Source organism: Pseudorca crassidens, chromosome 19 (genome assembly GCF_039906515.1).
Source record: "Pseudorca crassidens isolate mPseCra1 chromosome 19, mPseCra1.hap1, whole genome shotgun sequence".
Taxonomy (NCBI): Eukaryota; Metazoa; Chordata; class Mammalia; order Artiodactyla; family Delphinidae; genus Pseudorca; species Pseudorca crassidens.
The window spans coordinates 62,397,985-62,414,704 of record NC_090314.1 but is presented as its reverse complement, the minus strand read 5'-3'; the positions used below and the strand labels follow the sequence as shown (position 1 = coordinate 62,414,704).

The 16,720-nt window shown below is 53.7% G+C and overlaps 1 protein-coding gene across 12 annotated transcripts in view; it reads right to left on the bottom strand.

Annotated features, from left to right (window-relative positions):
* The window catches only part of FAM20A (FAM20A golgi associated secretory pathway pseudokinase), a 49,991-nt gene that overhangs the window by 4,401 nt on the left and 28,870 nt on the right, over positions 1–16,720 (bottom strand). Inside the window, exons 2-12 of one of the 12 annotated variants that reach the window (XM_067717185.1) lie at positions 14,955–15,139; positions 14,231–14,281; positions 12,581–12,659; positions 8,325–8,498; positions 8,131–8,223; positions 6,700–6,815; positions 6,006–6,186; positions 4,980–5,089; positions 4,416–4,497; positions 3,850–3,909; positions 2,033–2,627 (exon numbers count right to left, since the gene is read on the bottom strand). In XM_067717185.1, coding sequence (XP_067573286.1) covers positions 2,375–2,627; positions 3,850–3,909; positions 4,416–4,497; positions 4,980–5,089; positions 6,006–6,186; positions 6,700–6,815; positions 8,131–8,223; positions 8,325–8,498; positions 12,581–12,659; positions 14,231–14,281; positions 14,955–15,139 — 1,384 coding nt within the window. In that variant the 3' untranslated portion in view covers positions 2,033–2,374. Of the gene's footprint in view, positions 1–2,032; positions 2,628–2,690; positions 3,041–3,533; positions 3,668–3,849; positions 3,910–4,415; positions 4,498–4,527; positions 5,090–6,005; positions 6,187–6,699; positions 6,816–8,130; positions 8,224–8,324; positions 8,499–12,580; positions 12,660–14,230; positions 14,282–14,954; positions 15,140–16,720 lie in introns of those variants that run through there. The other 11 variants (XM_067717192.1, XM_067717194.1, XM_067717191.1 and 8 more) reach the window with 11 other exon arrangements.

Below are 16,720 nucleotides of genomic sequence, written 5' to 3'. Positions count from 1 at the left end.
TTCTAGGGGAAGGCGGCTGTCTCCGCTGATTCCGTGTCCTTGGTGATTCATCAACCATAAAACTACCACAGATAAGAGAATCAACTACCCTTTTTACCGTCTTCAGACTCAGATTGTCCTCCTGACTTTGGGGGAGGCTAAGTGAGTTCCTCCAGACCCCTTTCTCCACCAGCTCGTGGGCTGTCGGTTCCCTTTCATTTTTTAGTTTGCTGTTAGTAGTACTGACAGGAAAACATGAAAAGTTCTTAACACAGAGACAGGAGAGTTTTTATGTCATGGAAAATTGAACAGTGGTCCAAAGTGAGCGTGTTGGAAGAACTTGATAGATCTAAGACTGGGGTCTTTTGTTTTCTGGTATTTTTGACAAATGGTAGTGGCTTAATTTTGGTATTAGTGAAAAAATAATGGATGGGTGAATAATAAAACATCTAGGTACGCGACATACTGTGGTCAAACTCAGTTCTCTTACTCTCAGTCTGTAAAGTACGCCAGCATTTTTATTATAGGCCATCTGAAAACTAGTCCGTTGTCACGGAAGAGGCCGGGTCGAGATGCAGCTGGGCCTGCCTTCCTGAGCCTCTGCAGTTTGCGAGTTCAGACCATTTTGTGCTATAGTCTCTGAACACCTTCGCCTGAATATTCTCCTCTCGCTCCGCTGCGTGTGATTACCTGGCTCCCCCTCCAAGAGGAAACGTAGGCTTGAAGTAGAAGAAACCATCTGTGAAGTGGGAGGCCTTGAGCAGCAGTAGAGACGCCTCAGTAACACGAGGCTCTGGGATTGAGGTTCCTCTACTGAAGACTGGTTTTTGTTTTAAAGCCAACAAATACAACTGCATGAATTGGGTGAGATGCTGTTGAGTTTTGCATTACAGTGGAAAGAACGCTTTGGGATAGTTTTGAATCATTAAGTTGCATGATTTTAGCTAACCTTCCTGAGCCTTAGTTTTCTTGGAGGTACCCTGGGGGTCAGGGATCCTGTCTGTCGGGGAGGATTGGAAGCCTGCGTTTGACTTTGGCACGTGGAGAACGAGCTCTGTGAATGGAAGTGGTATCACTATCACGGGGACGTAGGTTCGGGGCAGCGTACCAGTGATGGGGGCAGCCGGGCTGGGCCGGAAGCGCCCCTGTCTCTGGGCACACGGCAGACGTCTTGGATGACGTCTAGAGGCGTCTTGACCTCATACCCGCTTTAGCGACAGCTTCTTCTCACCCTACTCGTACTGGTATTTGCGCCTCTGGCCTGTACCAGAAAAGCTGGGCTGATGAAATCAGCCGTTTTTACTTGCTGAGTGATTGATGTGAATACACGCCTATCCTGTGTGTTTTCATGGATTGTTGAATAAGAAACAGCCTCCTCTTCAGACACCAGCAGGTCAGCAGGGAAGAGGCTGAAGAGACAGGAAACCCCTGAGATGCCCACTTTTGAGGGAGGCTTTGAAAGTAAATTTGACTTAGTGCTTTCTGAGTGAGCAGAGGGGAGTGGCATCCAGAGTGCCAGGCTTCTCCAGACAGCCCGCTGCGCTTGGGGACGGGGCGGTGGGGACAATGCCTGAATCTTAGGGGAGGAGGACTCACCGGTGGGCTCGGGTCGGTCCTGGCTGTGCTGCTTAGTCCAGGCTCATGGACCTGCCGGACCCGTTCTTCCGCTGTCCCCCCTCAGGGCCACCCTCGCTTTGCCTTCTATTGTTGCTGGATGCCAGCTTTGACAGCCTTGATGTTATTTCAATTGACATTTACTCTTCGGATTGAAATATCCCTTTGCTGATACTCTGAGCAAATCCCTATGTTACTTTCACCTCTTGTAATAACACTTCTGAGAAATTACTTTAGGACCAGTCAGTAGGGATTACTGTGTTCAGACTGGGCCGCAGTGTTTAGAATATGAACAGAAAGCGTGCAGACTACTTGGAACCAGTTGGAGTTACCATATTTAGGTTTTTTTGGGGGGGTCTGCTTGTGAGATGCCAGATGTTTATTAATCTGGATCGGGAATTATCCTTGTAGATGTAATAAAGATCTGGGGGTGTCCATCTGACGTCCCGTAATTTTATTTGTTACAGTTAATGCTCTCTCCTGGGAGCCAGGCTTCCAGGCTGGTCCCGTGTCCAGATTTCCCAGTGGGCTCAGCAGGTGGTCTGTGGCCTTGAAGCAGAGCTTCTGGGGAGCTAGGGAGCCAGGGCAGTGCTCCAAGGAGGAAAGTGCAGTGGGTCCCACTTCTTCTGCTCTTTTGGAATCATCCCAGTGCCCTGCCTGCTTCATGAGCTCCTGACCCAGGCCCCAGCCTGGCCTGGGGCCCGCGAGGACACTGTGGTCCACACTCCAGAGTCCACCGCGGGCTCCAGGCGTAGTTCCCGAGGTCGGACTCGTCCAGCCCCTAGCTGGGGCCGGAGTCTGGGGCCGACTGTCCCGTGGGGCCGTTGGCCACGACGCTGTGCTCTCCGTGGGCCTCAATGCAGCCCCGCACGGTCCTCAGGACAGTCTGGAGCCTGCGATCCAGGGCGAGGAGGTGCGGCTCTGTGAGCACAGGCGTGAGCTGGTCTTCCAGCAGCGACTCCCTCATTACGTCGCTGAGTCTGTAGTCGGCTTGGGCCAGCAGCTGCAGGTGCGAGAGTGTTTTCCTTTTTATTCTGGAAGGACAAAGTCAGGGGACCAAGTAAGTAAACGTAAAGAAAGAAACTTCTCGAACTTACTTCCTTTCCCGCCGACAGTGGTGGGGGCTGACGTCTGGAGAGCCTTCGCCCCCAGTGTCTTCTCAGGCACGCTTAATGCAAACCCGGTAAGAAGGGAATGGACGAAGGGTGACAGCTATAGGACTTGGCGGTCCTTGGCCCAGTCGTCCCGCCAAGCATCTGCTGCTCCTCGGGGAGTCCGAACAGAAGTGCTGTGTAATAACGACTTCTCAAGGAAATTGAAAGCTAACGAGAGAAGTTTCCAGCAGGTGAAATGATGGAGATGTTTGCCGTCTCAGAGGCTGCGGGTACCGCCGGGCTCCAAGTTGTTTCTGCTCGACTTTGTAGTTCTGATTTCTCTGTGTCAGATTCTAAAATCAGGGATGGAAACGGGGTAGGGCCAACCTTGCCTTTAGTATTTTGATTTCTTTTTATGTGGGAACGTGACCTGGACTCAGATGTGTGAGCAGCTTAGGTGTCCACACATTGTCATACACAACTCCTGCCTTTCCTACTCAGGAGGAGAGGAAGTGGGGTGGGAGGGAGGCACACGTAAGCTACCCCAAGAAGTCGAGAAAGAAAGTTCAGGCTCTGCTCTGAGTTTTCCAGCTGGAAATAGACACCGTTTTGCTATGCGTGGGCCACGTATTTCTAATTAGCTCCGGACACTGCAGCTGAGCAGGTGGACGATCTTGACCACCTCGGCTGAAACACCAGAGAGGTGTAGAGGCAGGGCAGAGATTCTCTGGAGAAATGCTGGCCAGGCAGAGGCCTGAGGACTTCCTTTAATCTGACATGAGTTTATGGGACTTCAGTCAGGATTTTGCTTAGCTGGTGATCAGGCAGTAATACCTATGAGCTTACGTGAGTGCGGGGCGCAGCAGAGGTCTGGTTAGTCCTGTCAGAGGCCGTCGGGCTCTTCGAAAAGTGAGTGATGATCTGAGTGTGTTATTAAAGCGGGCGACCGAGAGGTTTTAAAAGATTAGATCCTAAGTCATCTGCTGAGAGATGAAGGTGTGAGAAGTGGGACAGTTCTGTGGTTGTAGCACAAGGAATGAGGTTGTTCCTGTCATTCTACCCACCCACATCCTCAGCCAGTGAAAACTGATGACCTGCACAGCTTGGTGGCAAGCAGGACGAAGTGTCACAGTTGTGACCCGTCCCTGAACGGAAAGCTCACCGGCAGCACTGGGAGAGTGGCGAGAGGATGGAGACTTCGTCGTGGGAGTGCCGTCCAAACCTGCAGGGAGGAGAGACAGGCTTTCACGGGAGCACGGGGGTGTGGGGGGAAAGGCACCACCCCCCGCCTCAGTGCTTCCTCCTGCCTCCCCCTCAGCCGTTTTTGAATCCCAGCTTGGGGTAAAATGCCAGGGATCACGGCCACTGCCTCTCCAGCCCTTCTCCGTCAGGTCACAAGAGCCTCTGTCCACAGCTGGCAAAAGCAAGCATCCGTTCGTTCATTTATGCACCGGCCACACAGGGCCAAGGCCAAGCACGAGGATGATGCGCTGGGTCTCCGGGAGGGGACCGTGGGGCGAGTTACAGAAAACGTGGATCTGCTTCCTAGCGCTCTTAGGCTGGAGGAGAGTCAGGCGGTACTCAGCAAAGATCAAGAGCAGAGGAAACGGGGCCAGGAGGGCCCGGAGGGGGCGGGACGCGACCGTGGAGGCCCTGGCTCGGGCCCTGCTGCCCCCGGGCCGCTGCACAGCGGTGCCGCCGCCGGAGAAGGGCCGTGGGGACGCTCACCCCCTGGCGTTGTCGAGGTGAATCAGGAACCCGTCGTCCCCAAATTTGGTGAACGTCTCGTAGTGGTGCCGGTCCATGTTTCCTGTGGAGGAGGGGAGGCGTGGGCGCGGGCTCCCGCCCTGTGAGACCCCGGGCGGCTCGGAGGCCTGCGGGCTGCTCAGAGGCCAGAGTCGGAACCCGGGCCTCCAGCTGTTGCGCCCCCAGGTGGCCGGTGGAATCGCGGAGGGGGCAGGAGGGAGCCAGGCGGGCGGGCAGAGCCGGTGCGAGCTGCTGTCCCGTCGGGGGCTTTTCCCACCCGCGCCGGCGCCCCTGCGCTGCGCAGGCGCGGCTCCGGGCCGCCTCCCAGGGCGCACAGCGGCCTTGCTGCCGAGCCTTCCGTTCCCTGGGCCGCGCCGCTGCGCCCGCTGTGCGCCTCCCCGCAGCCCCCTCGCAGGAGGGCAGCCCGCTCACTCCTGTCCCCGGGGCCTCTACCACTTGGAGCCCCTGGATGGCGCGAGGTTATGGAGGCCGGGTGGCCCAGGCCGCAGGGTCCCCGCCCGGCCGGGCCCCGCGGGCAGCACCCACCCGTCAGGAAGTCGAAGATGGCCATGTCGATGATGTTGAGGAGGCGGCCGCTGCTGCTGTGCGGGTAGACCTGCTTCACCGTGTCGCAGTAAAGAGGGTTGACTTCCCACCTGAGGGGAGAACAGGGCCTGGGCTGCAGAAGCCCGGACGGCAAGGTGTCCGACCCGCATCCATGCCCCCCGGTCCTGCCCGGGCCGCCGGCAGCAGGCGCCCCCACCAGGACCTGGGCAAGGACCCGCGGGACCGGCAGACGCCCTGGGTGAGAAGGGGTGGGGCCCTTTCTCCGCGCGTTTCCGAGCATCGCCTGGCTGGGCGCCGTACTGCCCGTGTGCCGCGAGGGCACCCGCTCCCTCTGCGGCCCCTCGCCCAGCCTCTCGGGCGCTTGCCCTCCGGTCTCCCGAGCCGCTCGCAGCCCCCCTGCCAGCCATCCTCTGCCATTTCTCTGCCACATGGGCTCCTCCGCCTAGAACGCCCCCAGGTCCCTTTTCGTCTGAGGGGGGGGTCTTCCTCAGCCTTCACGAGTCCCTAAGGATCTGTCACGTCCCCCAGAAATTCTGGCCCGGTTACTCCTCTTCCCACCACGGTTGGGGTGGCTGGATCGACGAGCCCATTCATTCAGTCACCTCGTATTAACTGAGGACCTGCCCTGTGCCCGGGAGTGTGCCACGCCCTGGGGAACAACCGTGAGGTGCCGGCTTCACGGCGTGGACTCAGCAAACCCGGCCCCTCCCGCGGCCTCCCCGTGGGCATCTCTGCGGGACAGCAGGTGGGCACTGCGTTCTCACAGCCTGGCTACCGTCTGCCGCCCCGCTGGACTGCAGAGCTTCTTGAAGGGACAGCCCAGGTCTGTCCTGTCTCCCCCAGCATCCAGTGCTGGGTACGCAGTGGGCTCTTTATAACCAAACGCATGAACGAAAGGGACAGAACGGACACCAGGATCCACGTGAGACGAGGCAGAGGAGGACTGAGGCAGCGTCAGGGCTCCCCAAGCCAGGCGAGCGAGTCCTTGGTCCAGGGGCCACTCACTCCTCTTTGCCCGCCAGCGAGTAGGAGCGGATCCAGGGGCTGGGGACGGACAGCCGGGGGGCCAAGTTGAGGGACGGCAGGAATGCGGACAGGGAGCCCTCCAGCAGGTGCGGGTTGCCGCATACGGCATACTCCGTCTTGCACAGGTACGGGCACTTGGCGAAGAAACACACGTTGCTGGCTAGAGGCGGAGAAGGAGAGCGGTAAGCGGAGGACGCACGCCGTCCTCCTGCCCCACGAAATCCATGAGGAGGGAAGGGAAACCCTGAACCCGCGGCTCGGGGGGGAGAAGGCCGGGGAAGAAGAAAACAGCGCCTTTTCCCGATGCAGGGGCTTGTGGATGCTCTTAAACTGAGCATCCTGGGGACCAGCTCTCAAACGTCCGAGTAGAGACGGTGTGGGACCAGCCTTGCTGCATCGCACCCATGCGACCAACCCGGCCTTTGTTCAGATGGGTGGCATCGGATTCGGGGGCGGCCGGCATCAGAGTTCAGGGCCCAGGCTGGTGAGCATCTCACGTCCAGCCGTCTCCCATCCCCAGGTCACCTTGTGTGACGCCCAGGTGGCCCGGGGTGCGAGTGTCTGATGGCAGCATGTAGCCACCTGATAGGGGATGGGGCCACCAGCAGGAGGTCGGACCACACTGGCCAACCACATTCTTAGACCCAGAGTGTTGCTTTGGCCAGAAGCCTACCTGGAGAGATAAAGAAAACACTCTGCAGGATCTCATTCTTGGTGACCTCCAGGATTTCCTTGGTGACATTGACTAGCCTCCCTACGGTCGGTGGTACCCGTCGGAAGTCCAGAATCCTGAAAGAGGGGGAGCCCAGTTCACATCTGGGGGATGATCGCCCATTAGAAACGGACCTGCTGCGAATTCCCGGGCGGTCCAGTGGTTAGGACTCCGCGCTTCCACCGCAGAGGGCACAGGTTCGATCCCTGGTCAGGGAACTAAGATCCTGCCTGCAAGCCACGCGGCAGGATCCAAAAAAGAAAAGAAAAAAAAAGAAACGGACCGGCCTTCTGACCACACCCAGCCGAGGGCGGGGCTCTCCGCAGTGCAGAGCCGACCGTGCCGAGGCTAGCCTGCATCTAAGGGGCTGGGAGAAGGGGTGGGAAAGGAATCCTTATCCCAGGAGGCCTCCCGGGCAAAGCTTCCACCCTCCAAGCTGTGTGCTAGCTCAGTGCTTCTCACGCTCCAGTGTGCACATGAGTCACCCGCGATCTTGTTCAGATGCGGCTCTGAGTCAGTGGGTCCAGGGTGAGGCTGAGAGTCTGCATTTCTGAAGAGCTCCCAGGGGGTGGCCAGGCTGCTGGTCCCCAGACCACACCTCGAGGAGCAACGACAGGCAAACAGAGGGAGCTAGGAAACTGAGGAAGGTGCTCTCACCTTTTAATATCGTAACCTTGAGACCCTTTGGGGAAATGGCCGTGGGCACATTCTCGCCACTTTCAGGGCAGGAAACTAGAGCCAGATCACAATGTCAGGTTCAGGTGTAGCTTGGGCAGTCTGGCAGGGTTAGTTTTCTTACTAAGTGACTCTTTTCATTACATTAAAAGGCCTTGTGGGGCTTCCCTGGTGGTGCAGTGGTGAAGAATCCGCCTGCCAATGCAGGGGACACGGGTTCGAACCCTGCTCTGGGAAGGTCCCACATGCTGCAGAGGAACTAAGCCCGTGCACAACTTCTGAGCCTGCATGCCTTAGAGCCCGTGAGCTGCAACTGCTGAGCCTGTGAGCCGCGACTACTGAGCCCGTGTGCCACAACTACTGAGCCTGCGCTCCAGAGCGCATGAGCCACAACTACTGAAGCCCGCGCGCCTAGAGCCCGTGCTCCGCAACAAGAGAAGCCACCACATTGAGAGGCCCCCCGCTCGCTGCAACTAGGGAAAGCCCGTGCACAGCAACAAAGACCCAACACAGCCAAAAATAAAATAAATAAGTAACAAAAAGGCCTTGTGATTTTCGATCCATGGGGTTGGATGGGTCATGTTGGGTTTGAAGGTGTTGGGACCCACGAAGAAGATGAAGTACCAGGAAGAAGTGGGGGCGGGCCGGGTCTCCCTGGGGCGCCCTCTGGGGATTGGCCTCCGCAGTCAGCACCGCCTCCCTGGGGCCAGACTCTACCTGTCCAGATGGAAAGCTGCAATCTCAGCGTTGTGTCTCTGAAAATCAATGAAGTAGAAGAAGTCCTCGGGCGTCTCTTCATCTCGCAGCTGTCTGGAAGGAAGGAATCACGCCCTGGACTCAGACCTCAGCTGGGAGCCTGAGAAAAGAGCTGATACACGTGACCAGATGGAAAGGAAGACACGCTTTTATGCTTTTCAGGGATGCACAGATGATGGGACAGCACATCAGGAACAGCCCGTGGCTCCCTCGGCTGGAGAGACCGGCAGGCGGGAGGAGCGAAGCTTCTTGCAAGATGCGGACCGTCCTGGAGGCCCCCGGGTGCCAAGCCTCCTTCTCGAGCAGCTCTGGTGACGGCCGCTGATTCTCTGAAAAGCCCAGTGGTTGGAGGGAAGAAATCCATTCTTCCGCAGATACACAGAAGACAGGGCACTGGCTAACACACCAGAGGTTGTGTACACCCGGGGGCCAAGGACTAAGAGAGGTGGGGTACGAGACAGAACTTTATAAAAGGAAAAGTGCCCTACAGGTGCGATTTAGCATGACTGACCCGGAAGAGCGAAAAGTTCCGGGTCTGTGAATCGACCGTCTACTCGGAGGCATCTCACCTGGGTCGTGAGAGCGGGTCCTGCCAGAGATTGAAGGGAGGCTAATGCAGAGGATATGTACGTATGTACATTAAAGAATCCCTACTAGATTCCTGAAAAGCATCATCCTGCCTGGTCATGAAGGGCCGGCTGGGTAGGTATGTTTAGGTGCCTCCCAGTAATATGAAGGGCATCCCGGCTGCTGCCCCAGGTTGACTGGCCCCAGTGCTGATGATAATCCTTGGAAGAAGGATGATCTTCAAGTAATTTTATAATCCACCGTGCGGGGCTGCACGAGGGCTGTGAAAGTAATGCAAATGTAAATCAGCGCAATGTTGTGTAACGAGCCGTAAGTACGCGGCGCCCGCAATGGAAACAGTGATGGGCGCTTCGTCCCAAACACCAGCCAGTCCTGGAAGCCACGGCAAGGGGCTGCCCAGAGTGGGCACTCTCCTTTAGAAGGTGCAGCCGCACTTAGAGTACGGCCCAGGCCTGACCCAGGGCTGCTTACAGCATCGCCGAATGTCCAGGTCAGCAAGGACTGTCCATGTGTCCTCAGCTCGTTTTCGTTCCTGAATTCTGTATGTAAGAATACACAGTCTGGGAATTCCCTGGCGGTCCAGGGTTTAGGACCCGGCACTTTCACTGCTGCGACCCACGGGTTTAACCCCTGGCCAGGAAAAAAAAAAAAAAAGGTAAAGAAAAAATAAAAATTAAAAAAAAGAGAGAATATACAATCTCTGGGATGCCCTTTAGAATTTTCTAAACCATCCTTTCTTCATTTTTGTATGGCATGTTTAGGCATGATTTTAAATTTGAAAATCATTTCTCCTTTACGTCGGTACTTCCCAAAGCTTGAGACGCACAGATGTATTTCCCATTGCATCTATTGAATTGTATCACATTAAAAATATAAGCTTTGTGGTCAGAATCTGTGTTACCCAAAGATAAATTTCTACTTTCCTTTTTTAAAAAGGGACAAATGCTGTTTACTTTACATTACTTGTAGGGAAAAAAATGCATGCTTTTTCAAGAAATACATTTTAAAATGGTACTTTGGCTTGGGACTAAATTTTAGAAAATGCAGATTAAAGTTTGTGTTATGGCGTGAGCGTAGATCAAATGGCTTTCGTGACCTAATGTTGGAAGCTTTTGCATTATACTCAGGGAAACAGCTGGTCCAGTTGAGCACTTTTTGCGTTTCGTTCGTAATTGACAAGGCAGAGAAGAGATTTCAGGCTGTTATTTCATGGGCTTTCTTGCAAATAAAACACTACAAGTGTGAGTAGTTTTTTCTCCCCCAAATAGAGCTCATCCACTCTCTATTAGCTTCCAGTTTTTAAAATTACAGACATCTTCATGTGCCACCTATGAATTTTGCTCAGAGAATGCAATTCGTGGATCTGGCAATAAATGGTGAATTCGCAGATTTATCATTATTTTGACGCTTCTCTTGAACATCTCGTGTTTCTACATCAGTGTTCCTTCTGCTTCCTCTCTAACTGATGCTCAGTTAGGACTATACATTAAACATGCACGACTAACCGTAACGATCATTTAAAACTGTCCAGTGGCCCAAACACGTGGGTGGCTCTGTGTCCAGCTGAGTGGCACCCAGGAGTCCTGTGCCTGCTTCTGGACCTGGGCTGATGGCCCTGTGTGCGCAAAGCTGTCGCTCTCTTTTAAAAGGAACACAGTTCTTTTGAGTACTTTATAGGCTTGAATATAAGATGAGACCCCCGTCCCCAAACTGTCCCTCAGAAAAGGGAGTCTTAACGTGTTCAAGGGCTCCCTCTCAATTTCTTTATTTTGTTTGGGACAGATTCATTCAGCTGAGATGCTGCTTTTATTACCTGACTGAACTGGTTAAAACAGGCTGCTCGTGGTGACAGGGGCAGAATGTAACATGGATTTAACATTGACCCCAAACTCGACTCCAGCGATGCTGAGGACCAATGTCAAAAATTTTGGACAAGTGACATGTGAGACTGGGTGGGGGGGAAGCAATATTTCCAAATCTCTGTATTGTTTTATATGATGAGATTTTTTTTCATCGGTAAATTAAATACAGGCAGACATTCCCTCGTTTCATGTACATCGTTATATATTTATTTATTTATTTTGTAGTACTCCATCTGTTTCTTTTCTTTTCCTTTTTTTTTTTTTTTTTTTTTTTTGCTGTACGCGGGCCTCTCACTGTTGTGGCCTTTCCCGTTGCGGAGCACAGGCTCCGGACGCGCAGGCTCAGCGGCCATGGCTCACGGGCCCAGCCGCTCCGCGGCATGTGGGATCTTCCCGGACCGGGGCACGAACCCGTGTCCCCTGCATCGGCAGGCGGACTCCCAACCCCTGCGCCACCAGGGAAGCCCTGTTTCTTTTCTTTTTTAAATTTTATTTCTTTTTAATGCAGCAGGTTCTTATTAGTTATCTATGTTATACATATTAGTGTATATATGTCAATCCCAATCTCCCAATACATCGTTATTTATTTAAATTGACCAAACAACTAGATTTTTGGATTTTCACATGGAAAAATGGAGGGTCTCCTTGTGTGGCAGTGGTTTTCAAGGCTGTCCTTGCCTTGGGATTAGAGGGGGCCCCCAGACCGATCCTATTGGACCCCCTGAGGGTGGGATGCAGGCATCAGGGTTTTTCAAGGCTTCCCAGGTGATTCAGCGCGCAGCTGATGTATTATAAAGCTCTCCTTAGTACTTTATATGCCTACGTATGTAAGTGCTTAGTGCGTTATAAGGGCTTTTGCTAGGGCAGTGCAGGGATCAGAGCTAAGGCTTTTTATTTAGTGCTCATTCGACCATCAGACCCACCTACAGGGCCTTCAGTATGGCTCTCCGTTGACGGAAGTTTTGGAATCTAAGTCAGCCGAATGGGATTCCACCGGAAGACCGCGCCTTCTGGCAGAAAGCATGACTTGGGTAATGAGACCCCTCCTGGGCCATTTTCTCTTGGGCGTGTCGTGTCCAGGGGACCATTCCTGATTCAGGAATCTCAAACCTCTGCTGCAGACCCTTTGGGGGCCAGGAGCCCGTACGCACACCAAGCTCTGTCCGTAGACTGAATACCTATTATTTCGCCCACAGAGACACACTACAAAATTTTAAAGGCATGTATTTGCTGTTGTTACAAATAAAATAGAAATTAATTTAAAAGTGTGATTGGCTGTAGAGAACAAACGTATGGACACCAAGGGGGGAAAGCGGGGAGGGGAGTGATGGTGGTGGGATGAACTGGGAGATTGGGATTGACATGTATACACTAATATGTATAAAATAGATAACTAATAAGAACCTGCTGTATAAAAAATAAATACATAAAATTTTAAAAAAAGTGTGATTGGCTTCAGGGGTAGCCTTTCTTCATGGTCTAGTTTTTCAATCAAAACAAGTATTGTTATGTAGATATCTCTAACTTTTTTGAGGGTCCTAGTCCTGGAAAAAAAGCGAGGCTCATTTCTGGAGGTAGAGTGTGAATTTGGCAGTCCAGCTGCCTGGTTTGAATCCTGCTTCCACTGCTTGCAGCTGGGAGGTTGGGGCGAGCTGGCCTCTCCCGGGCTCAGTGTTTTCATCCATAAAGTGGACACTGTAACAGTCCCCGACTAATAAGATGGTGGATGGTCCAAAGGCACGATGCATGTCAAGTGTGTCGCAGAAATACCAGCAAAGACCCAGCTCTTACTATTTTGAATCATTATCACCAAAACAGTCGTCTGCTTGTGCAGATGGCCCCAAAGAGAGTCTACAAAGGCTTGGCTCAAAGATTTTAGACCACTTTTATTCATTTTTGGTCAGAACTCCCCCAGGGCTGCCGCAGCTATGCATATGGAGGTGAGGAGAGCAGTCACTTACCTCATAGGTTTGAACATGGCCTTCCCGAAGTCCGAGAACCTCAGAACCAGTTTGAGGTGGACCCCACTGGGTTTCACGACTGTTTGGGGAGAAGGGGGAGTTAATGATGCTTCTGGGCCCAAGGTCCGGGCTGTGATCATTTCCTCATTCAATAAACCCAGCCCATTTCTTCTCTTCGCCCTTCTTACTTGAGACCCTAAAGAGTGGGTTTTGCTCACAAGAGCCTGCAGGGTACAGTCCAGCGGGTCAGGCCATGGAGAGTGTGTCCAGCGACTCAAGATAAAACTTTCTCTGCTGTTACAGGGAAAGGGCAAAACAGTGCAGGTTTCCCCAGAGGGACACTCGCTGAAAACCCCAAAGGATGTTTTCCTAAGAAGAGCTGACCCCTTCCTCTTCTCTTCAGCTGTGCCTTAGAGACTCTGACTATGCCACCTGTTACATGGCATTAGACTTGGTTATTGATATCTCTTCCTACGTAAGACTGGACACCTGGGCTGTGATGGGGCTTGGTGACACCTGAGGTGCACGTGCATGGTCCTGCCAGTGGGTACCGCCTCCTGATGTGTGTCCTGGGCACCTCACTCGCCTGGCCCTGCCCCTGCCCTGCCGTCAGCCCCGCGAGGGGCGGGATAATGCCTCCCTCACCTTTGCCTTCTAAAAAATGGCAAATGGCAGGGGCGAAACTAAAGAAAACGGAAGCCCCAGGCCCTACAAACTTGTGTCTTTAACAAGTCGTGACCCACGGAAATTTCTGACGTGTGCTCAGTTCATCGAGGTCACTGGAGGGGGCTCCTCGTGGCCGGCAGTGACTGGTGGGATCTCATGTCCAGGCACACCTGTACCCAAGTCACAGCGCCCTGGCAGGGACAGTGCTGTATCTCACGCCTATCTTTTTGATTCTACTCGTCATTTACCCCAGGGCATCTCAACCTTGGCTGCATGAGGATCACCTGGAGTGTTTTTATATAAATGCTGGTGCCTGGGCTTCCCCCTGGCAATCGAATCAAAACCTCTGGGGTGGGGACCAAGACGCAGCAATTTTTAAAGCTCCCTGGGTGACTACTCTGCCGCCGGGTTGAGAACCACCGTCCTGCACCATTGTTTCTTAAATCTGAAAATGTACTCTAGTCCCCTGAGGATTTTGTGAAAATCCAGATTCTGACTCAGAAAATCAGGGCGGGGACTGAGATTCTGCGTTTCTGGCAAGCTCCTGAATGGTGCGAAAGATGCTGGGCCAAGGACCACCTGCCGCCCAGCAGGGTCCTACCCAAGAGCTCCTCTCAAATGCCTTTTCTTTTGTGCGGGAAGGTGGGGAGAAATGTAGGTTCTGAGATGAGGCAGAGGGACCCATGCTCCTCAGCTGCTGACGGAGCCCCACGGAGTGGGCAGCGGGACCTTCACGTTGCTGCCAGGTACTGGGCTCCACAGGGCAGTGAGGGGATGGAGGGGGATGGAGGGGGGCAGGGCGGGGCCACGGCGGGGGCGGGGCCAGGGCATGGGCGTGGCGTGGCCGGGGCCAGGGTCCGGGGGTGGGGCGGGGCTGGGGATGAGGCGCGGCCAGGGCCCGGGGGCGTGGCCGGGTTGGGGCGGGGCGGGGCCGGGGCCCGGGGATGGGGCGCGGCGGGCCGGGGGCGGGGCCGGGCCACTTACTCTGGGTGCAGTCGCAGGCTCCAAGCAAGGCTTTCTCGTCCTGACTGTAGTCTGCGAAGGAGGGGCAGGGCGCTGAGAACCCTCGACTCTGGTTCAGACACCAGAGGGGGAGCCTGGAAGGCAGCCTGGGGCCCTTGCGCATTCAGTAGGGGACCTCCCCGAGCCCCGTTTGGGGCCGCAGCCTCCCAGCCTGCTCCATCCAGGCCCCATGCTCTCTAGCCCTTCCGTGGACGCTCCAGCAACAGCTGGTGGGGAAACGGGTGCTGGCTGGTGTCTGCAAATCCCTCAGTGTGTCCCTTAGGCTGGCGTAGTGCTCGAGGCCTCAGGCAGCAGGCCGCCACTGGGTCCTCGGCCAGGTCACTTTTAAACTCTCCGAGCCTCAGTTTTCCCATCTGTAAAGCAGCAGTGGTAATGTCTACATCATGAGCTCACTGTATAAGAGAGAGTCGCCAGATTCAAAAGGAGCAGTGGACCAGTAGTGGCCATCACCTTTCTGTAAGCTACGGACACCTCCTGTGCGTCCCGTATGGGGTTGTGATGAGATCACGGTTGTAAGATCTCTTTCAAAGGGAAAAAGGTCACTGTCTGTGTTTTTCTGCTTCTTTCTCTCTTGGGTGTCAGAACCAACCCTTTACTACTTCACCCTGGAGCCTGGCCTGGTTGGATTACCCAGCCTCTCTGGGAGAGAGAGTCAGTCCATCCCGCCTGGTCCTGTGACCCTCACCAGCGCTGATGGTGGGAAGGTGCCTCATGTCGTGGAGAAGTTTGCTGACGACGGGACTGGACCGGGAGTACAGGCCGTGGCGGCTGATCCCCAGGTGGAACTGGATCCAGCTGGTCTCCAGGTGGAGCTGCAGTGGGGGATCCAGGGAAGTGAGATTCAGCTGCTCTCTGTATATCCTGTGTCGCCTGAAAGAGCCGGAAGAGTTTTTCTTCAGCTGCGGGAACAAGAGAGCAAAGACCTGCCGAAGCGCCTTGTCTGGACTCTCCGTTCCTTCATTCATTTAGCACCTGGTATGTATAAGGCTTGAGGCTGTGCTTAGGGTCCCACGGGGGACAAAGCAGCCACAGGGCTTCCTGCCCTCAGAGGGTTTACAATCCAGGGAGCGAAACAGGCAAACAGTTACACAGGGCCACACACACATCCACAAATACCTAACCACAGACCATGACGAATACTGTGAAGGAAAAGCGCAGAAGGTTAAGGGTCAAATTAGGGGCCTTGTATAATCTGGGACCTCAGGGCGTGATCCTGGGCCGCTTCCGGCACTTTCCCGTGAAAAAGTCTGTATTTTATACTTCCCAATATTTCCTGACCTTAGGAGTCAGGAGGTAGGAGAGAGAAGGTAATTGATGAGAATGAAAAGAATGAGGGTCAGGATCGTTAAGGAGATTAATCAATACGTCCTATGAGAAAAGAAGAATTAATTAGCCATGTACTGTTGGTCCTGCTTAGGAAACTTTCCTGCCAGGATAAAAAGAAAAAGCTGAACAACAACGCCACTGCCACGCAGAGGCTCAGAGCCCAGTCTGGGAGACAAGCGGTACGTCTATGAAATCATCAGAGCAGAATATAAGGCAGTTGTAATCAACGGCTGGACATGTGTTCAGACAAAAATGCCTTAACATTTTGGGGAAGGGAAAGACGATTATATGGTGAAGTAGTCAGAGGAAGACTCCAATGGGAGAAAGTGGGCTTCAGCTGGATCCACATGGGTGGTGTTTGGGTTGAAGGGGAGATGTGGGGTGTGCTCCTGGATTGGGGACAACGTGGACATGACGAGAGGCAGGCGAGGGACAGGTATAGCTGAGGATTAGAGAGGAAGGATGGATGAAATAGATGGCTGAGTGAAAAGATGGAGGTCGTCTGACTGGAAAGCAAGGCAAGTCGGCACATGTCATCTGACGAGGTGAAGCTGACCGGGACGGGCTAAGTGGGATTATGGGGCAGGGTTTGCAAGTCCCTATACATCCGTATTTATCAAACCGTGATACCTTACCTCTGAGGTCTGTGATGGGGTACATAACAAAACAAACACAGCCCATATTCTTGGCGTGTCAAATGTTCTCACTGGTAAATAGTTTTAAAAATTACTTTTATATTAAAATAAATATAGACACGTTATGGGGAGGGAAATGAAACAATCAGTTTTAATAAAAAACAGTAAATTTCCAAGAAAATTTCACTTGGTCACCTCAGACTTTACCTCCAAGAGTCCAGACCCTCAGGAGGGAATGGAGTTTTGTTTTGTGTTTTTTGTTCTGCACTCACCTCGCCCTGTGTGAATACAGTCAGATAATAACGCTGTCCTGGGTGAGAGTCATTTGTCTTGAGGAAGAGGCTCAGGTTTATAAACTGCTGTGGAAGGATGGCTGTCTGGCAGCTCTAGGTCCTAGCCTTCTTGGTACCTGCTCCAGGGTCCTGGTGGCCTCTGGGTGCCCCTACTTTTGGAGACCTTCGCCTTTTATCATGTCACACATATTAAAATC